At 33.8% G+C, this 26,015-nt stretch overlaps 1 protein-coding gene across 1 annotated transcript; it reads right to left on the bottom strand.

The window, feature by feature from the left end:
- On the bottom strand, positions 1 to 23,964 carry LOC126691774 (uncharacterized). The gene is made up of 15 exons (XM_050386930.1): positions 23,812 to 23,964; positions 15,477 to 16,146; positions 15,082 to 15,394; positions 13,491 to 13,637; positions 13,290 to 13,378; positions 13,042 to 13,134; positions 11,949 to 12,075; positions 10,938 to 11,002; positions 10,679 to 10,850; positions 9,883 to 10,077; positions 9,298 to 9,345; positions 6,130 to 6,276; positions 4,320 to 4,402; positions 3,065 to 3,180; positions 1 to 439 (listed from the first exon to the last, which is right to left on the bottom strand). The coding sequence occupies exons 2-15, from the start codon at positions 16,073 to 16,075 to the stop codon at positions 357 to 359; spliced, it is 2,277 nt and encodes a 758-aa protein (XP_050242887.1). The 5' UTR covers positions 16,076 to 16,146; positions 23,812 to 23,964; the 3' UTR covers positions 1 to 356.
- Between the last annotated feature and the right edge of the window lie 2,051 nt (positions 23,965 to 26,015).

The following is a 26,015-nucleotide window of genomic DNA, read 5'->3' as shown; positions in this document are numbered from 1 at the left end:
TTAAAAAAATTCAGCTCATGATAGCAAAATTCGGAATCTCAGGGCAGGAATGAAATAGTACACCACCAAATCCATACGGACCATACGGCATTTAACATGTAATGTGTGTAGACGCATACTTGATCTTCTTTTAAAATAGTAAAGGAATTCATTACTATTTTCTACTTCTACAACTACAGATAATCTTTACTTTTCTCTTTGGTTAAAGGTGAAGGTGCACATTAAGCCAACATCTTACATATATTGAGGATGGTGGTAATTGTCAAAGTATTAATGTAAGCTTTGCTCTAACCAAGAAGTCAGTTCAACCGGAAAGATAAGTTTGAATTAATTATATGGGGGTATATATATATCCTCTATGATTTCCCTGCTTCAGCTGTATCAGTATCTTCTGTTTCACTGCCTAATTTGACAATATCTTCAACTAGTATCCTTCCTTCTGTTGCAAGGAAAAATCGAAAAATCAACAGTCATATTAATTAGTTATAACAAGTTAATGACGTCTGAAAGTCAATCTGGAGAATGAAGAAAAAAAATCACTTACATGCAAGATTTTAGACATAAATTGCCATTTAGTGATGCTCACTCATTTAACTTTATCCGAAACAGCAATTGAAACTGGCTCATATTCCACTTTTCTCACATCAAAATTTTTTTTTTTTTCTTTTTCCTGTGTTGTTAATTGTTATAACTTTGAATAGAAGACAATTCTGACAATAGCTAATTAAGATGATAAAGAATGACTTTGTCTCCCACAGGTACAAGTATATATGCCTGTAACATCCCCATATTGAGTTCCCCACATCCCCCATATTGAGTTCCCCAGTTGAGTAAGATATGTTGATGGATATTTAAGATCTACAATTCTATATATAAAAGCGGGAATGCCAGTAGCTACAGTGTTTTTTAGTTTGTTCAATTGACACTGCAGCTACAATTATTTTATTTATTTATTTATTTTTCAGTCATTTTTTTTCTTCTAAATATTTATATGAGCTGACATATATATTGGTATACTGACACAACAAATTTTACAATATTTTCATAATTATTGAGGTGTCAATTTCTTATAGGTCGAAATAAAATAATAAAATAAGAGATCGTAACCAACTACGACTGAAAATAAATGTTTTGTGAAAATGTTGTAACACTTGTGTGAATATGTAAAAGCTAGTGTTCTTTTATAGTTTGCTCAATATATACTGTTAATCACTTCATTGGCTTTTTTTTCTTTTTTACTTTTCAGTCATCGGTTTGTGCTTTTTTTTTTTAATAATATTTATATGAGTTGACATATATATTGTTATACTGATACAACAAATTTCACTATATTATCACAATTATTGAGGTGTCAATTTCTTATAGTTCAAAATAAAATAATAAAATATGAGACCGTAACCAAACCACAACTGAAAATAAATGTTTTGTGAAAATGATGTAACACTTGTTATCACAATATTTTCACAATTATTGAGATCTTAGTTTCTTATAGATCAAATAAAAAAATGCTAAGTCTACAACATTTTTACATTAATTTCACAACAAATCATAGGTAAGCTACTACTGATGGATAAAAAAGTGATATTAGTTAAGTCTATTTTAAAATCAGTAACAACTTGACATCTAGAATTTATAATGAATAAATAATAATATATCAAACCGAAACTTACCACAGCTGAAAATAAAGGTATTGTAAAAATATTGTGACATTTTATTGTATTCCTATACTTCTTTTTTGGTTTAGTAAAATTTGGTGAGTAAAAATTTACTGTTCCACGCACAATTTTCTTATGTTGGTTTTTTTTGTTTGCTGTTTCTTTTAAAGAGGTTATTCTAATTTAAAATCAATAACAATTTATCACCAAAAATTTGTTGTGAAAATATTGTGAATGTAATATTACTCTAAAATAAAATTATAAAAGATCATACCAAGGCCCACCATAACTAAAATAAAGGTATTGAGAAAATACCGTGACACTTTTTTTATGGATGGTTTTCTTGGCTTGACTCTTTTTTTATTTTTTTTAACACATTGGTTAAAGTAAAAAACACATCATTTTACTAACAAAAAATAATTATGGAAAAAAGTTTTTTTCTCTCTCAATTAAACCTTAACAAAATCTCATGATTCCTAGAATATTTCATTGTGCAATATCTAAAATACCTCATGAAATTTTAATGTCCCAAAAATTTTCTTCATGTATTTCGAGTTTTATCTATTAGTCATACTTAGAAAGTAAAAATAGTGATGTATGATATTATATTTGTTAACTACAGGACCTAATTTATTAGTGATTTAAATCTTCTAGATTTATAAGTTTATCTAATAGAAACTTCAATGACATACGTTTTTTGTTATTTTGTTCTTTTTTTTATTTGTTTTCTTTCTTAAAAATGTGTTCATTAAAAATTAAGAAAGTTAAGCATCGTAGTTAGGCTCATAAAATAAAATGATAAAAAATGAAGTATGAATAACAAAATATTCATTGCAAATGGTTGTAGGTATTTAATTTGATGAAAAATTTCAATTGTAGCATGTGTCATCATTTATTGCGAAAATTTAAATATTGTGACAATGTTTTATCAAACCTTGATTGTTTATTGTTGGAAGATGACAACATTAGTTATCATTCTTAGTAAAAAAAATTTGTAAGTAGATATATACTGTCTTTAGTAAATAGGTTCTACAAAAATGAAAAAGTATTTTATATCAAATGATACCATGTCATCCGTATCAATATTCAATAAACGAGAGACGTGTGTGCAAAAATAACTACCCACTAACACGTTTTTCAATTGTTAGTGACCTAGTTATTTTTTACTGAAATATCTCACACTTATTGGATTTTGATACTACTAACATAGTATCATTTGATACCAAATACCTTCTTCTAAGAAATTATCATACTAAATAGATAGCCATATATTAAATAACTATTCTAAATTTAAATATATGGTTTGAAACTACTTCAAAAAATAAAAAATTCTATCTTAAATTTTCTCACTCAAGGGGCAGCACATGCCTTGCCCTTACTAGTATTATGAGAAGAGAGAAACCACTGACCTTTATCCTTGGAAAGGTTGCTGATAAGTTCCTGAATACCCTCCTTGTCCAAGGTGTCCTTGAGGTATGCAGCAGCAGATGCAACCTCCTCAGGTGTCACTTTACCGTCATAATCCCTGGCATAAAAAATGACAAAAATGAGTTAACTTGAAAGATTTCCAATGGGGAATGACACTAAATTCTCAAGGAGTTGACAATCTAAAAGCTTATCTGTAAACTACTGATGGTTATTATTGATTATCGACATCAGATGCACGTGCATAAGGATTCAAAAGTACGCCTACCATGTGACTTCTTAGAAGACTAACAAACTGCACTGGTGCATTATGGGAAGTATTGATCTTTAGGGTAAAAGAGCAATATTTTAGGAATGGTGATGCAGAAGATCAATACTAATAAATGATTTTATGTTTGCTTGATATAGAAGAGCAGGTGATGTACGATAGAATTCAGTGCAAGTACAAAAAATCTCAAATCTGGAGCCTTAATTTCAGAAGACTGCTAAACTATGAAATAGGATCATCAGTACTTCTTTGATCTGCTTCTCTGGTCAACAGGACGAGGGTGAATTTGGAGTTTCACCACTTAAAGTTTGACTCTCTTTTGCACCCTATTTTACTTACTTCAAGTTGGCTGTTCCAGGAAAGTTCACATGCTAGGAGGTTTGGTCCCCTCCATATTGCATCAACTAGCTTTAAGCCATAGACGCATCCTTCAGAACGAACATGGTTCCAATGGAACAGTCATAAGATATTTCTTTCCAATAATTGAAGCTCTCAAGAGCCCATTATTTATTTTGTTGTGATTTCATATGCTATCCAGACAACAAGATATCTCTCTCTCTACAGGCATCATCTAAAGTAAAAGTAATCCCTAATCAGCATGCATGAAGACAAGGGATGCCCGAAAGGCTTGTATACCTGCTATTTTGTTAGAACATTAAGACATGGAATCAGCATACAATATGCAATGCTGCAGTTATAAAAGTAAAAGTAGAGGATACAATTAGTTTTCAGCAACTATAAACACTTGATAGGCAGTGCGCCTTCTTCTTTTTTTCTTTTCTTTTTTTCGGAACAATTTGAACAATAGCTAGCATTTTAGTGTCAGTTTTGCTTCAATTCTGTAATTCTATATGCTATTATATAATCCAAAAACATCCTATATGCACACATCATAACTGTGAACAAAAGTTCTGTAGCAAATTCAATATAGTATCACCTGTCAAAAAATATGGTACTAAATGGCAACAAACCTGTCCAGCAACCGCCAACGATCTCCAATTTTTGCATCAACATCATCAATTTCCTTTTCAAGCTTGTGGAGCATAGCATCAACCTGAAGCATGAACATCCAGTAACATGTTGTAACTTGCCAATTGCACAAAGAAATAAAGTTGACGCCACTACACCAATTGGGACAAAAATCAATAATCAAAATTAAGATTGCAGCTTTATAACAAGACTAGTTAGGGTGGCACATGCTACCTCTTGAGTGAGAAAATTAAGATAAAATTTCTATTTGAAGAAGTATGAAAAATGTGTCATACAAAGTTAATCTCATTCTTATAAGAATTTTGATCACATACAAAGTTATGGTTGCTTTTTAACATATGAATATCTATTTTATTATAGTAGTTTCTTAGTACTTATTTGCTAAAGGAAATATCCACTCACTAAAAACTTCTAAGAATGATAACGAATATCATCATCTTCCAACAATAAGCAACTAATTTTTGCTAAGATATTGTCACAACATTTAAATTTTCGTGATGAATGATGTCATATGCTACAATTGAAGCTCTTCATCAAATACCTTCAACTGTACACAATGAAAATTTTGTCATTCATACTTTCTTCTTTATCATTCTAAATGAGTCTAGGTGAAATATTTAGCTTACTTAGATTTTAATGAACACCCATTTTTGGCAAGAAAAGAAACAACAAAAAAAAATAAAAAAGATAACAAAAGGTATGTGTCATCAAATTTTACATTAGATAAATTATAAGTTTGGAAGATATAAACTTAGAAAATCAATGTTCTCTAGGTAATAAATAAAACACCTTCTATCACCATTCCAACTTTCTAAGCATTACTACCATCTAAAACTCAAAATACATGAAGAAAATTTTTGGAATGTTAAAATTAGTGGGAGAATTTTAGACATTACACAATGGAATATTTTAAGAATCATAAGCTTTCATTAGGATTTAATTGAGAGAATAACAATATGACATATTTGCTCAATATTAAGGAGGAAATTGCTTGATTTTAAAGTTTAAAAAGGAATTGTGAACTACCAAACATAAAGAAAGAAAAATATTTTACTTACTTCAAGCTTTTTTTTTTTTTTTTTAACTGTTTTTACTTAAATGGTGCATAAAGATAAAAATACTATAAAAAATACAAAAAGCCAACCTAAGAAAACTGTATGTGAAATGGTGAATTTTGGCTCAATAAAGTTGACTAAACCAAAAATAATTTATAGATACACAATAGAATAGTACATCATTTTCATGATACCTTTATAATTTTGTTATATTTTATTTTTACTTGTAGTTTTGAAAAATATTATGACGACAACAAGATGTTTTAACATTTTCACAAGAGAAATGCTATGTCCACAATATTTTTACAATAAATCATAAGTAGTAGGTTGTTACAATTTGTTATTGGTGGGCAAAAAAGAAATTTCATTGGTAAGTTTAATTTAGAATCAATAACAATTTACCACTTACAATTTGTTATGAAAGTGTTGTGGAAAAATGTTGTGAATGTAACACTTATTTTTTCACAATACCTTTATTTTTAGCTTTGGTTGGTTGTAGTATGATATTTTATTTTGATCTATAAGGAATAAGGAATTAACATCTCAACAATTATAACAATTTGTTGTGTGGATATATTATTATTATTATTATTATTATTATTATATAAAATTAAAAAAAAATTTAAAAAAAGTTGAACGGTGGATATTACCAAAAAAAAGGCTAGTGAGAACAAACCAAAAAAAAAAAAAAAAACTGTAGCTATTATATATAGAAATGTTATAATCTAGTTATTACCCTGTCTATAAGTGCTGAAGAAACCTTCTGATCCGCAGCTGTCTCAGCAGCATGGTCACTGTCCTCCCTGGCAGCTTTATATGCTTTTTTAGCTTCTTCTTCACCATCTGTACCCTCTTTCTCCACCACGCTGTTATACAGGCCTATCTGGAAATGATATTAACAACAAATAAGTATAACCAACAGCATGATAATGAGAAAAATACAAGGTTACAAATGAGAAAGCAAAAGCAAATAAAACCTGGCAAACTTTTACACCTTAACTACTTGTTATTTCTATACATCAGCATGAAAATTACATAGTTATATTTTTGTTTTATTTTACAGTTTATAACAAAATTCAAGGGGAAATGACAGTATCACCCATGTGGCAGTGACCATGGGTGATGTAGCTGATGCTCATGATATACATATAATTCTAAAATAAGAGAAACGTGCGATATGATGAAGAGTACTCAAGTATCATTCTACAGATCACAAAGTTGGTCTCCACTAACAATTTCCAAATAACAAAAATACAGGGAGGGAGTCAGACAAATTTCACAAGACCCTTCGTGGAAGAGAAAGAAATTATATAAAGAAAAAAAAAATGAAGATTTTTGGGGGAAAAAAAATTGTAGTTAGAAACTTTTTGCACAGCATGACCACCTCAGTCTTGCAACAACCAGTGCAAAATACCAGATGACAGCTAGTAATCATGGCCTGGCTTTGATGTTGGAAAATTCCATTGGGATAACCCAAGGACAATTTTATATATATATATATATATATATATATATTTATTTATTTAATAAGAAAAAAAGATGTATATAAAAAAAGTTACCTTATGTGAAGAGCTCAAAGCAGTCCAAAAAATTACAAGGAAAGGAAAAAAGAACAAAGAAGAAATTAATTACAAACAGGGAGAGAACTAAGGAACAAGAGGAGAGAATCACTAGATGTGAGTCCCCAACCTCGAGACCAGTCAAATAGAAAACCACTAAAGGAAGCAAGCAACTAATCTTTCGATCTATCCAAGTCCTCAAATGTCCGTTGATTACGTTCCTTCCATATACACCACATCAAGCACAACGGAACTAAATTCCAAATACTTGATGAGTGCTTCCCCAACCAATTCCACCAAAGAGAACATCTGAGACCGTTCTTGGTAAGACCCATGAGACCTCAAATGATTTAAAAGCAAGGCTCCACAACCGATGAGCCTTCTCTCATTCAAGCAACAAATGATCCATAGTCTCTCTACAACGACACATAACACACCAATCAACAAAATCAAAACCCCTACGTCTCAAAAGAATCTTATCCTAAGCTGTGGTCCAAGTAAAAAATGAAACTCGCCAAGGAGCCTTAACTTTCCAAATACCTTCCCAAGGAAAGACGACAAAGAAAGAACTTCTCAATTCATTATGAAATAAACGAATGTCAAAATCCCTTTCTTCTTTCAACTTCCATCTCATTTGATCCCCAAAGGTGTATTGGATTCCAAGATATGAAGGAAATCCACCACTAAATCCAACTCCCAATCATTTAGATCCCGAGTGAAACGCACATCCCAACTTCTCCTTTCCCCTACCCCCTACCTTGCCAAGGACAAGTCTACTAAGGCCTCTCTATTAGTGGCAATCTCGTACAATATCGGGAATGCCAATTGAAGAGGTTGATCCCCACACCGCCAATCCTGCCAAAATTTCACTCTATTCCCCACCCCAATCTCAAACTGAGTGTTTTTTCTAAAAGCCTCCCAATCCATATGGATACCTCTCCATAAGCCACACCCATGAACAACCCTACCCAGTTTGGAAGTCCATCCTCCCCACTCTTCCCCAAACTTCAAAGCTACCACCCTTCTCCAAAGCCAAGTCTCCTCAACCCCAAAAAACCACAACGACTTCCCTAGTAAGGCTTTATTGATGGTAGTCAATTTCCTTATTCCTAATCCACCATCGATCATAGGAGTATACTCTTTATCCCATCCTACCAAATGTGATTTGGAATCGCCCCATAAGAAGTCCCATTGCAACTTCTCAATTTTGTTAGCCACGTGAGTAGGAATGGTGAAAAGTTCTAAGAAATAAGGAGGAAGGCTAGATAACGTAATCTTAAGCAACGTCAATCTACCACCTTTTGACAAATACAACTTCTTCCACCCGGCCAACTTTCACTCAATTTTTTCCAATATAGGATTCCAAATGGAGGTGACTTATGAGAAGCCCCCAATGGTATGCCTAAATAAGACATAGGCAAAGTCCCAACCCATAGCCCAAAATCTCTGCCAAAGTGTGCACATTACTAACCTCATCTATTGGAACCATTTCACTCTTACACACATTAACCTTCAAACTTGTCACAGCCTGAAAGCAAAGTAGCAGCATCCGTTTATGAAGGATTTTCCCACTTCTACATCACAAAAAAGAGTTGTATCATTTGCAAACAAGAAATGTGAAACACATTACCAAACCTACCATCAGCTTTGAAACCTCAAAGTAAGCCTACTCCCTCCACTCTCTTTTTTTTTTATAAGTGAGTCTACTCCCTCTATTCTCTTCAACATCCTACTAAATACCTCCATCAAAATCAAAAACAACATAGGAGATAGCGGATCCCCTTGTCTCAATCCTCTCAAACTGCCAAAAAAAAATCAGCTAGAAACCCATTAACCAAAACATAGAATTGAATTGTAGATATACAAGTATAGATCCAATTACGCCACTTCACCCCAAAGCCCATTCTCATCAACTATATACTTGTGTTTTGGTCTCTCTTTTTTGGAACAAATTTCTTGTCAACCACCATTGAAGAAATTGAAGTTCTTATTTTTGAATTGTTAAGACATCATATGGGTGGATTTTAGCTTTGAATTCATTCTCTACTTCGAACTTGTTAGAATTCCTGGACCACATGAATTTCAAATAATACCTATAATATAATTTTTCTTTTCTTTTTTGGCACTTCCTTTGTATATTTTCCGTGTTTTTGGGTAGCCATCGATTTTTGTGCTTTTTTATATGAAAAAATATATATTAAAAAGAGGTGGAGATTGCACTTTTGGGAAGTGATACTAGCATCATATTCCCTGAATCTTCAAATAAAGATACTGCCACTTTTCTAGGACTTAAAAAGCTAAAACATAATGGTTCATAAGTTAGATTTACAAATTAGTTAGCTTACCTCCTTTTTGACAAGTCGTAAGAACTCTTCTCGCTCCCTGCTTACTGACTAAAATGAGAAGCAGAAAAAGCAAATCAGGAATCTACATTAAATAAAATAAGAGACAAACTATGATAGGGTAGTACATCATCAACATTAATGGAGCCAAATAAATAGAAATTCACATGAATTTTAATGTTGATAATCAAAACTGTTCAAGTAATCTATAACAGTATAAATAGATATTCAATGAACTCTATAGATAAATATCTTCTAAATCGATTTAAAATAAAGGAGCCAAATAACTTATTTTTTCACATGAATTTTAATGGTGGATAGCAATGCATACATGGGCAACATAGAGCACCCATTTTTTTAAGGAAAAAGGATTTTAAATTATTATTTTTCACTTTTTTTTAGTCTTTTGCATAATAACCCTTAACCAATGAAATATCTTAAGTTGTTACAAGTTTCACCTGTATAGGAAAAAATGGGTGAGGCCCCCATCAAGATGATAGGGTGATACCCTATCAAAGTATCTCCCATGAAATAACAATTATATGACTTAGACAAGCATTTTGAAATCTAATTACTTCCAATCCTTACAGATGCTGAAGCCAAAACGGCCAATGCACGACTGAGCTCACAAAGCTGCTCCACTTTCTCCATTGTTTTCACTCTTGCCTGTTCTCGTGCTTCACTAGCTGTTGCTGTAGTCATCTCTTCCAACGCAACATCCTTTTGACTACTGGCAGATTCCTTCATCCTGGCCTGCTCCTCTTCCTCTTCCTCTTCTTCTTCCTATATATTAAATTATTTAAAAGCATTAACCAAAGAGCAAAGCTTTAGGATATGATAAACACCAGACCTAGAAACTAAAGAACTATGAAAGTTTCATTGCAACAGAATTACATTTTCCTTCAACAATAATCATCTTACAATATAGTAAAGCTCTATTTAATTATAATTGATATGCTTCAGAAGGTGTAATGAAAATTTTTCGTTAAAAACTAGAACAAGATTTTTCAGTTAGACGTGGCATATACAAACTTCTGACACTTTATCCTTCTCATTTGTGCTGGACAGCCTTCTTTTAATACAAGTTTAGATAACTTGAGTTCATAATATCTGACAACTTTACAATTACGATTTTTTGTTAATATTAACAAAATTATGATGGAAATTTAAGTATGACATATGACGAAAAAGTTTAATAAATAACTTTAGTAAGGGTCAATAAATAGAACATCAAAAGTAAAAAAATCCTTTCTGCTTGCAGAATGAGTATCGATAATAGTAGTAAACAAAACTACAATCATGTACATAAAACAAATACCAATTCTCTAGCCCCACAAAAAGCCCCTGAAGATGACAAACATATCTAAAGCATAGTATAATCAACCTTGATCAATTCTTCCTGCATTTCTAGAAACTCCAACTTCCTCCTCCTTTCTGAAACAATATCTTCAGATGGCAAGGTTGTCACTTGAACAGTATCCACAACCTCATCTGGCAGAGAGGAGATTGCTTCTTGAACAACTTCCTCTGGCTTTTTACCAGACACAGAGAACGCTCTGCAGAGGGTAACAGACCACAATTAAGCAATTTAGATGTGGTTGTATGGTTTGAAAAGGAGATAACCAGGTGTAGCATTAAGATACCTAGAAAGAATCAAGAGGGAAGATGGAAGTGAGTGGTTGAGAGATAAATCCAACCAATCATGAAGCTGCAAACAGATAAACAACTTGCATGCTTAAAGTCTTAAAAAAAATAAAATAACCATTTACATGCTTGAATACAGAGAAACTTTTGTACTCTCTATGAAGAGAGCAATATAAGAAAAAACTAAAAGGCAATAGCTAACTTTTCTAATGGCATCTTCAAAATATTATCACAAATAAGTTACAGACATTAGACAGGGTTTATTGCCATGAACCAATTAGGTTCAAAGTGTGATATAATCCCATAAAGGCATGAAAATTCCTCTGTTCTTGAAGCAAATTACTTGGGAAAACATAAGCTTGGCACACAGTGAGCTAAGGTATATTGGTTAGTTAAACAGCTCTGAGCAGAATTATTGAGTCAATGCTGACCATATCAAAAGAACACAAGAGTTGCTGATGGATGCAAGTACCACGAACTGAAGATTTCAATTAAGTCTAAAGATTTTGATGCAGAACATTTCTTTCCAGTCACAACAACAACCAAGCCTTAGTTCCAAATTTTTTGGGATCGGCTATGAATCCTCAATAGATTAGTCAAGATCTGCCACATGTTACTTCTTTAATTAACATGTCCTTTTTTATTATTTCTACAAATGTTATTTTTGGTCTTCCTCCAGATTTTTTGTTCCCTCCACTTGAATTAACTCATTCTTTCTCATTGGTGCATTAATCGCTCTCCTCTGAACATCACCAAACCATCTCAAGCATCTCTCCCTCATCTTTTCATCAATTGAGGTCACTCCTATCTTTAAGCAAAAAATTTTCATTTTGAATCTTATCTTTCTGTTTATTTTTACTTATCCATCTTAACCTTATTATTTCAGCTACACTCATCTATGAATATCATGCTTCTTATCAGTCACAATCACTGAATCACCAAAAAAATATAAAAGCATGTTCCTTTGTTTAGTCAGTGAAACAATGGAATATGTAAGATCAAGAACTAACCTGTTGCCGCATTTCCTCCACTGAAGATAATGCAAGCATTCCACGATCTCTACAGGCTTGACGAAGTTCTGCTTCTGAAAGGGACTCCACACCCTCGGCTTGAATCATCTTATCATCATTCTTGATCCTGCCAAACCCACAAACAATATCATAATTTTAAAACTTCAATGTTTTACAATAGTCTAGGAAGTTTTTGTTTATCCCTCATTTTTAGCTCCTCTTGAATCCTCAAATGGCAATAAAATTCTTTAATTTCAATCTATATATTGCATATTTAACAAAGCAAGAAAAATTCGTTATAATGCATATAATTCGATAATATATTCACATATTATGATTAAAGTCTATCAAATTCATTTATAAAAAGCCCAAAAGTTTTTACATGTAATGATAAATCATATTGAGAAGGTGAATTATATATATATATATATATATTTTAAAGAAAAAACAAATGCAAAAACACAACCATATAGACCACAAGACTTTTTGGCCCCAAGATTGAACTTATCCACCAAAAAACTCCCCAAAAATCTTCAAACACCAGAACTGTAACAGAAACACAAAACCCTCTATAATTGCCTCCAAAGGAACTTAAGGAAAATTACTGTTCCACAGTTTTTTCCCCCTATTTATACAAAAAAAATGGTCTTAGAAACATTTATTAGATTTTTTTAAGTACTTATTCTGTTATTCATCAATAAATAATAACATGGAGAAAAGAAAAGTTTAACAAAGAATGTGAGTATCAAATTCAACCTTAATGGGTAAAAAAACAATTGCAAAGAATGCAAGCAGATTGGCAATAAATCCTTCAGTTTTTTATTTTTTTAGCGTGCAGATTGGCAATGAATCAAAAGATATTTCACAAATGAATCTTCCTGTATGCACAATTAACCAATGAGGCAAAGACCAGTTCAGAGAGATTCAGAGGCCCACTGTTAAACACACTTGTCGAAGGTGGCCATATAAGGGACTTCTGACCAAATGACTTAAGCTGAAAGTCCCATGCCCAGACCAAAAATCATGCAAGCAAGCTAACAGAAAGTGGTTAGAGGAGGGAGGGGTTGGGGAGAAAAAATAACATATATCTTACTCTTGCAGTCTTTTCCGAAGCATAAACCGTAGATATGCATCTGTTCCAAATGGGCTGATCCCCATATATTTGCACATGTTTACCAACCGAGGCCTGCATTTGACAGCAAAATCAGGTACTTTTGTCAAATACTGAAGTGAAAACAAAACACCAATCACCATAAGAGTTAGTGACTTGATACTCAAGCAAGTCTAAACAAAAGGGAAAGAAATACTAACAAAATAAGAAGTAATAAGAGAAAATACAACCTGCTGATGTTATCCAAAGTAAGCTCATCATTGAACAACTTAGCAAATCCTAAAATTTCATCATTGGAAACACGGCCACCTCTTCTGAACTATTTAATCATAAAACAAAAACAAACATAATGTATTACCAACAGAAAGAATGGTGTAAAGAGTAATTTAAACTCACTTGTTTATGAAAAGGAGAATATATAAATGGCATACCTCATTGATAAATTCATCAAGATCTTCCGCTGTCTTCTTAATATCTCCACTTCGAGAGTGTTGAATTTCCTTTGCCATTTCTTTCACTGTATCCTGAAGAAACTTTGCATATTCTATTCTTGCATTTAGCCTCCTTTTTAAAGCCTCCTACAAGTTAACCATTATAATTAAGACCAACAATCTCCTTGATAATGGGACTGCCAAATCTGAAGGGTATATACATAGACATGCATGTATATATCTATGTATATGTATTTGAGTGTGCCAGAATTGTGGGTACCCCGCTCAACTATGAGGACTATTGATAAATGGGAACACAACACGGAGCAATTAGGTGCAACATTTGCTGATATTTTAAATAATTAAGGGTTAAGCAACAGTGATATGGATAGTTAGCATTCTTCTCTTTTCAAAAAAGATATGAACATCAATATATACCTTACTTTATCTATTTTAGATCATCATGTCATGTTTGCTAACGGCATAAAATATAACGCCACAATTGTAAGGACTAGTTAATCGTTTTCATTTTCATTAGTCTTTGCCTGTTCAACCTTCAATGACATGCATATACCAACATAGATAAATAAAAAGTAATTCATTGGTCGTTTTATAACTTGCCCAGAAGAACCAACATTTTAGGTGCTCAGGTACATGAGACACCAAATAGTCAGTATAGCTCAAGCAAAAAACACTGGAATTTGCAGCTTGTGCAATAGTTGTGGAAATTCAGATGACACAAATCTATAGGAATCAATAGTTTAGCATTACATCCAACTAAATAACATAACTTGCAGACTGGCAGTGAAGTTTTTTCTTCTATTTTTTTCGCCTGAAGAAATGCCAGCAGCACAATCAATAATTGTATTCTAACTTTCTCAAAAAGAGCCTATAAAATTGTTAAATCTTCACATGGAGTCAAATCTATGGTAGCTTGTTGAAAATCAAGCAGGAAAGGTATTTTTATCTTGTATTTTCTTAACTAATCATCAAACTCTGTATTTTTTTAGTACAATCATCACACTCTTATGAAAACAGAACTTTCTTCATGAATAGTGTCTTAGATGTGCCATAAAGAAGACATAAATTGCTCCTCACTAAAAACTTTTAATAAGAACTAATCTAATTAAAATAGTTATACCAAAGATAAGTATTTGATCATGAATTAAAGTAAGAGGAAAAGATACCTAAAGAATCCATGCAAAAACAAATAGTCAAACTCTCTTAGAAAGAATCCATAACCAAAGAATATATAACACTCAACATGTAATTAAATTTAAACTCAATCCCTTAGTTATAGTACATTTTTAATAGAAAATTCCTAAAAGCAATGTACACAGGAACCTTATAGACTAGTATGCTTTCATTGCTTTGTCACAAAAATTCATGGGCAGTGACCTAGACCAACGGATTAGCAATAAGGGTAAAACTTTTGGGCACCACCCTCTTATAAGGGTTATAAATAAATAAAACTCTAAAGAGCTGACAAAGGGAAGAGACCAAAGAGGTTGGTTCATTGTCCTCCAAAACTATGAAATAGGAATTGTATGTAGCTTACAAAGAGCATTTTGACAAACATCAGAACCATTACCTCTTCTTTCATCTTGTCCTGGAAGGTTGATGGTAACATGTTGGGAAATAATTTCAGGAATACTGGCAGCAAGAACTCCATAAATGGAACTATAATAAAAACTGCAACAGGAACTAGCCTAAAAATGTCAGCTGTGGTGCGCGTGAGTTGCTGTCTCTCCCTTCTAGAAAGACTCTTCCCCTTAGCAAGCTTCAACAATAACCTTGAGCTGATCCTAACATCAGCCCAAAGTAGTTTTGTACCCAACCAATAGTGTTGCAATGTAGATTTAAATTCATCCTTCCAGTGGACCAACTTCGTAGCCCAGTCCTCCCTATACGTACAATAAAAAAATAAGTACTAAACAAGTTAAATTAGATCAAACAGACAAACACAACAGAAAAAGTGTTCTAAACCTGCTCATGGAGGCAACAGCTCTCAAAGCAGGACCAATCCCCAGAAGCTTGGCCCATACTTTCTTCATTATAGATTCAACACTCTTTTGAGGTTCTTGCATCTGCTTAGCTTTTGCTTTGGCTTTAACATTACTCAAACCTTCAACTGCTTGATCACACTCCTCTGGTGAAGCTTCCTTCGCCTTTTTAGCAACCTTTTGTTCATTTTCATCATTACCACCAGCTGTTTCAGGTTGACCAGCTGCAGCTGTGGAAGCATAGTGAATAGATTGTGAAATCCACTGAACTCCAAAATGAGGAATAAAATTTTCCCTTCCAATTCCATAACCAAGAGTTGGACTAACAAAGGAGCTATGCCTATGAAATCCTGCTGTTAAAAGAGCTGGTGATCCATCCTTGTTCACTGAAGATAAACCTCCTTCATTTCTGTAATCAGTGCCTGCAATTGCATGATTTGCAACCAAGCTTGAATTCACTAATTCATTAGTTCGGGATGGTCGTCCATGCTCAAAACTTTGGAAACCTCGAATCAAGAGAGTGGATTGATTTAGGGAATTGAACAGGTTTCTCCTCCTTTGCAAGATTGCTCTTGAAGCCATTATTACAATCTTCCGCCTCTATGCAAAGAAAAAAGATAACATGTCTCATGCAGCCACTTGCCTTGGCCAGCCTATACACAATGGTACAATCACCCAACAGAAACCACGCTATTAACAAGTGGAAAAATACAATGTAATTCTTGAAATTTTGATAAATTCAATAAGCCATGCATTCTCACTATTCACCAATTCTCCCCAATTAACAACAGTTATCAAAGAAGTTTATAAACTAAATGTGCGCTTGGAAGGGGAAAAACTTCAAAGCTTTCTCAAGTTGTTTTCGATTCATTTACCCTCTTGTTTATTGTAAGGACAATAAAAAGAAAATATAAATGTTCAATTTATGTCGTTTGTTTCCCAAAATTGAACTTGAATAAGCAAAATAATTGCATTAAGGGCTTAGGGTCTGTTCAGTAAAGATTCTTTCCCCATAAAGCCCAAATATTGGAAGCCTAAATTCAAACTTATTTCGCAGTGCTCAGTACCCAAACGAAGATTTGCATATGCATGTATATACACATACATACAGAAGGCAATACACCATACATTTTTTTTATATATAAGTAATGAGAAAATTTTATTAGAATATCAAAATAAGTGTCACCCAAGTATATAGGAAGTATACACTAGGGACAAGAACAATCAAAAACACAAATTACAAACATCCATCAAAGAAAAAACCGAAAAAATAGAATGACTGCCTATTACAGACAACCAATCCAATAAGGTTTTGAAGAAGAAGAGTTTAAGATCAGGAATGAGGAACAACCAAATGCACCACATCAAGTAATGAGGAACAGCCATCCATATAAACACAATTCCGATGTCACCCAAACTTCCCTTGCCAGCAAGCTAAAAGGTCAACCACCGTCTTCGGTATAAAACAATGAATACCAAACAAAGAGAACACCTTAGTCCACAATTCCGTAGCAATAGGACAATGGATAAGGAGGTGATCTATTGATTCTCCATTGCATACATACATACCACGTACATAGATTCATGCATTAATACATACCACATACATAGATTCATGCATTAATAAAAGAGTTTACATATAAATGTATCAACAAAATATTAGTTCAACCCATCAAACTGTTAGGATCATTGGCTGAGTGAGTGAGTGCAGAAAATTGTATAGTGAGCCGTTGTACCATATAACTGCTAAACTGTTAGTAGTTAGTTGAGATTCCTATTATGTTAGTTAGTTACAGCTAAAGGATAGACATGTACAAGTATATAGAGTACTAGTTGTATGGGGGACTTAAGCAATGAAATAATCTTTTGTGTCAGTTACATTATTTTCCTATCTCTTTCTCTTTTCCCCAATTCTTGGAGGCTAGCTGCCCTCGAAGTCAGCTGCTCTATCATAGGTTCTGGTTTTACAGAACCTTATCAAGTGGTATCAGAGCAAATCCAGCCATTTCCACCATGACTGAGACTCGTTCCACTGCTGCAATGAATGAAGCAATTGCATCCTTGAGAACTACTTCAGATCATCATACCAAAGACATACAGGAAATTCATCAAACACTTAATGTTCATACTCGTAATCTGAATGAGATGAATCAGCAATTAGCCCTAGTGTTGCAGAAGCTGAGTTCCAATGAAGATAATAGGCCATGCTGTCCTCAAGTTCATACTCCACAACCCAGTTCTGCAATTGTTTGTGCCTCTCGGCTCTCGCCCCATGAAATTGGAATTTCCAGGGTTTTGGGGAAAGAACCCTATAGCTAGGGTTTACAAGGCAAACCAATACTTCAAGTATTACAATGTTTCACCTAATGAACAATTGGTATTGGCTTCCTTCCATATGGATGGGGAGGCCCTGGTTTGGTATCAAGATTGTGAAGAATCTGGAATTTTTGATCAATAGGAAACACCGGTACAAGCTTTGCTGCTCATGTTTGGTACCACTTCCTATGATGATCCAATGGAAGCTTTAACAAGGCTTCGATTGTCAAACAGAATCAGAGGCTTATCTCCACAACACAAACTGAGTTGTTTCTTGAGTGGCCCTAAAGATGAAGTCAGACTACCAGTCCAGATGTTGAACCCTCCTACGTTGAATGAAGCTTTTGGTCTAGCAAAGATCCAAGAGGAATACTTGATGGGGTGTGAGAAGAGCACCAAGGTGTGGCATGATTCGGGTAAGTCTTCTATACTTGGTATGCCTCCTAAAGTTAGTGGTTTCATAGAAGAGAAGACAAGAATACCCACTAAAAGAATTTCAGCTACTCAAATGGAAGAAAGAAAAAAAAAGGGACTTTGCCATAACTGTGATGAAAAGTGGGTATTGGGGCATCGATGTAAGAATGCCAAACTATTTTTGTCAGAAGGTATTGAGGTAATTCAAGATTCAGTATCTAGGGTGCAAATTACTGAGTTGGGAGAGGGACCAATAGATAATGCTATAGTTGTGCAGGAAGAGAAGTTAGAAGCTGAAATAACCTTGTATGCTCTGGTTGGAAGTCCTTCACCTGGAACTATGAGAGTCAAGGGCAAGATTCTTAGAGAATGTTTAATCATTCTCTTAGATTCTGGTAGCTCCCACAATTTCATTGATGCTGCAAAAGTAACCAAGTTGCAGATTCCAATAGATACATCACAAATTCTTGAAGTTAAAGTAGCTAATGGTGAGATAATCAAGACAAAGGGGTTGTGCAAAGATGTTCTTGCGGTAATATAGGGCTATAAGTTCTATGTGCAATTACATATGTTATCTTTAGGAGGTTGTGATGTGGTACTTGGTACTCATTGGCTCAGTACATTATGGGTTTTAGCTGGGATTTTAAACTATTGACTATGGGGTTTTTGTATGAAGGACAGCAAATTGTGTTACACGGAATTGAGGCAGCAAGTACTAGCTTCCAAGATGCTTCCCAATTCCTCAAGGAACCTACTAAGAAAGGTCTACTTGTTCACATAGCAGTGCAGTCTGCTGCAGTTGATCAAAACCAATGCCCAGCTGCTATTTAGTCTTTGTTGCAAGAGTTTGATGGGGTTCTTGCTACACCAGCGGGTCTACCACCTCTAAGGGGACATGAACACCAAAGTAATCTCAAGGAGAGCACCCAACCACTCCGCCAAAGACCCTACAGGTATCCCTATTACCAAAAGACTAAAATTGAAAAAATAGTAAAAGAATTATGGGAGGTGGGGTCTATTAGAATAGCCAAAGTCCTTTTGCTTCCCCTATCCTCTTAGTAAGGATAGCAGATGGTTGGCATATGTGTGTTGACTATAGGGCTTTGAATCAAACTACAATTAAAGATAAATACCCAATTCTTGTCATTGATGAACTCTTAGATGAATTGCATGGAGCTAGCCTTTTTTCTAAACTTGATCTAAGATCAAGTTATCACCAAATTAGAATGAAAGAACATGATGTCCCTAAAACTACTTTTAGAACCAATGAAGGACATTATGAGTTCCTTGTAATTCCATTTGGTTTGACCAATGCCCCTTCCACATTTCAGTCCTTTATGAATGAGGTTTTTAAACCTTATTTAAGGAAGTTTGTGTTAGTATTTTTTAATGATGTACTGGTTTATAGTCAATCCCTGTCTGACCTTGTTGAGCACTTGAGGATTGTATTGGGATTGCTGGCTAAGCATCACTTGTTTGCAAAAAAATCCAAGTGCATGTTTGCTTGTGAGGAAGTGGAGTATCTAGGCCATATTATCTTAAGGGAGGGTGTTAAAATTGACACTAGAAAGACAACTGCTATGCAACAGTGGCCTATTCCTAGAGATATTAAGGCTTTGAGGGGCTTCCTTGGTCTAACTGACTCCTACAGAAAATCTGTCAAGGGGTATAGTCAAATAGCAGCACCTTTAACTGCTCTGTTGAAGAAGAATTCCTTTTCATGGACTGACAAGGCTGATGTTGTGCCCCAAAGCCAATTGGCAAATAATTCTAAAGTAGTTGAAGAAAAAGAATTTCAATAGAATTCTAATAAAATTAGGCAGTAGGTTAGGATGAGGATTAGGATTTAATTTCAATTTGTATTTAGATTTAAGTAGGAGTTGGATCCTATGTTTTAGGACTTGGTTGTGACGAAGCTTATCTCCTCACTAGTGTTTATGTACGTAGGAATTATGAATGAAGCAAGCAGAAAATTAACCAAAAATGTCTATTTCCTCTCTCAAGTTTAGGAGATTGGTCATCTCGAATTGACTACACTATCTTTCAATTATCCAAGTTCACAACAGCTGAACAGGCTTTCAATCATCTCAAGTTAGCTATTTCCAATCCTCCAGTGTTGGCTTTACCAGATTTTTCTCAAACCTTCACAATGGAATGTGATACCTCTGGTCTTGGGTTGGGTGCTGTCTTAATGCAAAATAGCAAGCCCATTGCTTTTCATAGCCAAGCTTTGAACGGAAAGGCTCTTACTCTCTCCACTTATGAAAAGGAACTCCTTGCTTTGGTGAAAGCTGTCAAAAAATGGAGGTCATATTTGGTGTGAAGGCCCTTTCTTATCAAGACTGATCAGGAGAGTCTCAAGTTCTTGCTGGATCAGAGGGTTGGCACTCCAGCTCAGCAGAAATGGATTTCCAAGCTTATGGGGTATGCTTTCATAGTTGAATACAAGAAGGATAAGGACAACTTGGTAGTTGATGCATTGTCCAAGAAGGAGGGCAAGGAGGGTGCTTCCTCTAGTGCTTGTACTTTATGCATTATCTCTTTTCCCACTCCTAAATGGATTGCTAAACTTAAGGATAGTTATGAGTCTAATCCTAACCTACACCAATTGCTTCAAGATTTTCAAATTGGGAGGGAAATTCCCAAAGAGTTCACAATGCAGAATGGCCTCTTATTATACAAGGGTCGAATCTATTTGGGGCCAAATAGCCATCTCAAATCTTCTGTCTTGCACTATGTGCACAACAGTCCTTTAGGAGAACATTCAGGCTATTTGAAGACCTTGCACAGAATTCAACAAGATTTCTACTGGCCTGGATTAAGGAAGGACTTAAGGCAGCATATAAGAGAGTGTGACACTTGTCAGAGAATTAAGCATGAGACTTGTAAGCCAGCTGGGTTACTTCAACCTTTGCCCATTCCTTCTATACCTTGGTTAGATGTAAGTATGGACTTTATTGAGGGTCTTCCTAAATCCCACTAGAAAAATGTGGTTTTGGTAGTTGTGGATAGGTTGACCAAATATGTTCATTTCATTCCTTCAACGCATCCTTACACAGCTTCCAAGGTGGCAGAATTGTATGTGCAGAATGTTCTTAAGTTGCATGGAATGCCAGCTTTCATTGTAAGTGACAAAGATCCTACTTTCACTTCACAGTTCTAGAAGGAATTGATGCAGCTGCAAGGAATAGAATTGGCCATGTCTTTAGCCTATCATCCACAAACAAATGGGCAAATTGAAGTGGTGAACAAGAGCTTGGAGCAATATTTAAGGGCATTTGCAGCTGATAAACCTACTGCTTGGATTGATTGGTTGCCTTTAGCTAAATATTGGTTCAATACCAATTTTCACAACTCCACTAAAACAAATCCTTTTGAAGCCCTATATGGTTATTTACCACCAAGATTAATGGATTATGTTCTTGGAACTACTAGAGTGGAGGCAGTTGATATGCATCTTAGGTCTAGACAGCAGATATTGTCATTGCTAAAGCATAATCTGGTTTTAGCTCAAGAAAGAATGAAGCTACAAACTAATAAGCATAGGTCTGAAAGGTCATTTGAAGTGAGGGGAATGGGTGTATTTGAAGCTGCAACCTTATAGACAGAAGTCAATTAATCATAAAACTCTTGGAAAGCTAGCTCCCAAGTACCATGGGCCATTCCAAGTTCTGCAAAAGATAGGTGAAGTAGCTTTCAAGTTGAACCTACCCTCCAATGCCTTAATTCATCCAGTATTTCATGTGTCCTGCCTTAAGGCCAAACTGGGACAGCAAGTCGTTCCCATTCCTATCTTACCAGATATTACTACAAAAGGCATTGTTAACCATGAACCTGTTGCAGTGCTGCAAGAGAGGTCTCACAAGCTTCGAAACAGAACCATCATTCAAGTATTAGTCCAATGGCAAAGAAGCAATCAAGATGATGCAACTTGGGAGAACTCATACAGTTTATAACAACATTTCCCTCACCTTGTGGGCAAGTTGCTTTAAAGGAGGGGATATTGTTAGGATCATTGGCCAAGTAAGTGAGTGCAGAAAATTGTATAGCGAGCTGCTGTACCATATAACTGCTAAACTGTTAGTAGTTAGTTGAGATTCCTATTCTGTTAGTTAGTTACAGCTAAGGGATAGACATGTACAAGTATATAGAGAGTACTAGTTATGTGGGGGACTTAAGCAATGAAATAATCTTTTGTGTCAGTTACATTCTTTTCCTATCTCTCTCTCTTTTCCCTAATTCTTGAAGGCTAGCTGCCCTCGAAGTCAGCTGCTCTATCATAGGTTCTGGTTTTGCAGAACCTTATCATAAACAAATTCCTTATAATTTTAGTGTAATCTTGTAAATTGTAATCTCAACCTGCTTAGGCATAATAAGTCACAACAACCTGCTTAAGCTAGTAGTATCTGCATAAATTACTAAAACTTAATTAGTTCGCTTCTGCCTCAACCATACCCACTCCCACACACACAGAACAACACATTTCTCGATCATAATTTCAAGATTTAAAATCCATGCTCATAAATAGGTCCTTACAAGAAAAACGGAAAAATAAAATGAAGATTTACTCATTTTATGTGTTTTGGTATCCAACTGCAAAAGTACAACACAACAAAGCTAATATCTTCTACCATTCTTGGATTTTTTTTTTTTTGTTACACTTGCTCACATCCCAAATAGTCAAAATCACACACGCATTTATACAACAACAACAACCAAGCCTTAGTTCCAAAATTTTATGGTCGGCTATGGATCCTCAACAAACTAATCAAGGCTGGCCACATGCATTCTTTTCCATCATCCTATACTATCCAAAGTCATTACCTCCTTGAGTGATACATACATACATACATACATATATATATATATATATATATATCTCAAAAACACAGAATGAATAATCCCTCCAGTATTCCTCCATTGTCTTGGCAACCAGAGTATAAGTGTATAACTAAAAACCCAAATAATGATACTAATAAATGACAAAATTATTGCCTACCGGTCCAACCCATTTGTCAAATAGAAGAGAGAAACTCAAACTTTGGTTCTGATCAATCAAAACTCACATCCAATCACGTACCCACCCCATAACATATACACATACAATCGTGTCTGTGTGTCTGTACATATTGGGTGTAGCAATGCAAATTCATGGAGCAAAACCCAACAAGGTACTGAAAAAAAGGGTTATGGATCCTAAACAAACTAGTCCGGGTCGGGGCAGATGAATTTTTTCCTGGCATTCAAAGTCATTAATTAACATGTATATCAAAAACCCAGAATGATTAACCCCTCAAATTTTCCTCCAATTTCTCGGCAACCAAACAGAGTACAAAATAAAAAAACCCAAATGGCTATACTAATAGTAATAAATAACAAAATCATTGCAAACCCAGAAGCTCAAATATTGATTATGATCAATCAAAACCCAAATCCAAAATGCCACACCCACTAACATATACAAATACATACAATCACATCTCTTTATGTGTGTACACATTGGGTGTAACAATGCAAATTCATGAAGCAAAATACAACGAAAGCAAAATAGTTATGGGCAAAGTTTGATGATGAAAACTTTTACTTACCCTTTGAAGTAGTGAAGCTCACAGCAAAAGAAAATCGATCAGAAAGAGAACAAATATATATATATATATATATATATGTGTGTCAGTTTGTTAGAGAGAGAGGGGGGGAATGATTCATTATCAGCACACAGAGAGAAAGAGACAGAATTTAGGAGAAGAAGAAAGTGCCTGAACGTTTCTTTGCTTGACAAAGAGAGAGCCCTCTTAAGGTGTATGTGTTTTTTTTTTTTTTTTGAGAATCAGGTGTATGTGTTTGTACAGTGAGTTGTGTGTGATTGAGAAATACGTCAGTTATCAGGTCCCATAGTATATGTTTGGTGGGAGATTTCTAGTTCTGTTATTCAGTTTTTAATGTTGTAAAAATATGTATTTGAGTATTATAAAAATACGTATCAAAAATGTTATTGTTATCTAAATACTGGTACCAAATAACTCCTAATATTATAAATTGTTGTTAATAATTTTTAAATATTTAAACACATATATATATTATATATTATGTTGTCTTCTTTAATTAGCAATCAATAAATTTTATCAATTAGAAATCTGAAATCATAATTGCATTTGAATATTTTTCTCAAAAAATAGTATATTTGAATATATTATATGTTGTTAATGTAGCAATAATTATATTTATTATTACATATATGAACTTTATTATAATTTTAAATTTTTCTAAAAACAAAATTGGAATAAAATTTTCTTATTATTATTATTTTTTTGCTAGGTGATTGCGGGGGCTAGAACCCTCAAGCATCAGGACACAAGGGTACTTGGGTGCCAATAGACTACTGAGGCCAATGGCAAAATTTTCTTATTATTAATTCTGTGTGAGACTGACATTTTATTCATCACTATAAATCTCTACCAAAAAAAAAAAACAAAAACCTACCTTGGTAAGTGTAGGTATAATGGGGAGGGGAGATAAATACTGATATATTAATGGAGTATGATATTTATTTTAAGACAAAGTTTACTTACAAAATTAGTTATAGTTTTAGGATACAACCTTACTCAATATCTTTTTATTGAAGATGAATTTTGACAAATCCACCATTAGATCACATCTTCTTGCTATATTCTTCATGCTTACAAAATTTATAGAAAATTAAAAATCAATAAATATGTCATCAATAAATTGTTTAAATTACAAGTTTTTGTATTTTAAAATTGTCCATAAAAATATAAGCTTATAGATTATAAAGTAAAGAATATCCAATTGACACAAAATTTGACATATGTATTAAGAGCGTAAAGAACATGCAATTCAATGGTTAGATTTCCAAAATATGTAGTAATGTTCATTTTATTGAGTAAAGTTATAGCCTTAGGCTATAATCAATTTTGTAACTAAATTTTGTCAAATCTTGATGAGTTTTTGTAATTGAAACCCTCATTAGAGAATGTTATTCATGTAGTTCATTCTGTTTTCTTTTTAAGGTAGAGAGATGCAAATAAGATGCTTAGTGAAGTGCAAAACAGGAATTCTAGGAAGACCTCCATGGACAGTGAGCATCTATGGAATAGGTGAGGCCCTATCACTGTTGGTGGGACATCACACCATCACTATAAATATATATAAAGGGCATTTTGTAAATTTAGTTCTTGTTTAAATACTTTGAACAAGATTCTCATGTTGTAGTTGTTTTATGGTTAGAATTATTAGATACATATGTTTGATCGTTAGATATTCCCCTTTTTTTGGTAAACAATTTCCACACCATGCTGCTGTTGATTAGTCATAAATTTAATTAAGCTATTTGTATGTTAGTGAGAAGAAAATATATTTTCATGTTCTATGGTTCCGTTAGATGCTTTGTACTTTGGAGATATGTTTGCATATGAAAGAAGGCATTACTCTACAATTCTACCAAATTACTCTCAGTTCTTGATCTGCATAACTTTCTATCTTCCTCACTCATTTTTAAGGGTTTTAATCATTCAATATAATGTTGTGAAATAAATATCATTGTTCTTTAAATTTAAGGTAGTTATGAATTTCCAAGTTCTTCATCATGATAATATTTGACATCATTTTCACTGTCCTCACATATGTGTGGTTCTATTTTTTGGTTCAATTTCAAAGAAATAAAAACTAATTGTTTACCCGCGCATGTTTTATGTTTAGTTTAATTATTATTTCATCTCAAGTTTACCATTGTTTTTATTACTTATTTATCTAATTTTTATGCATATGTAGAATT

The sequence above is a fragment of the Quercus robur genome, chromosome 1 (genome assembly GCF_932294415.1).
Source record: "Quercus robur chromosome 1, dhQueRobu3.1, whole genome shotgun sequence".
Lineage (NCBI taxonomy): Eukaryota > Viridiplantae > Streptophyta > Magnoliopsida > Fagales > Fagaceae > Quercus > Quercus robur.
This window is presented reverse-complemented; position numbering and strand designations above follow the sequence as displayed.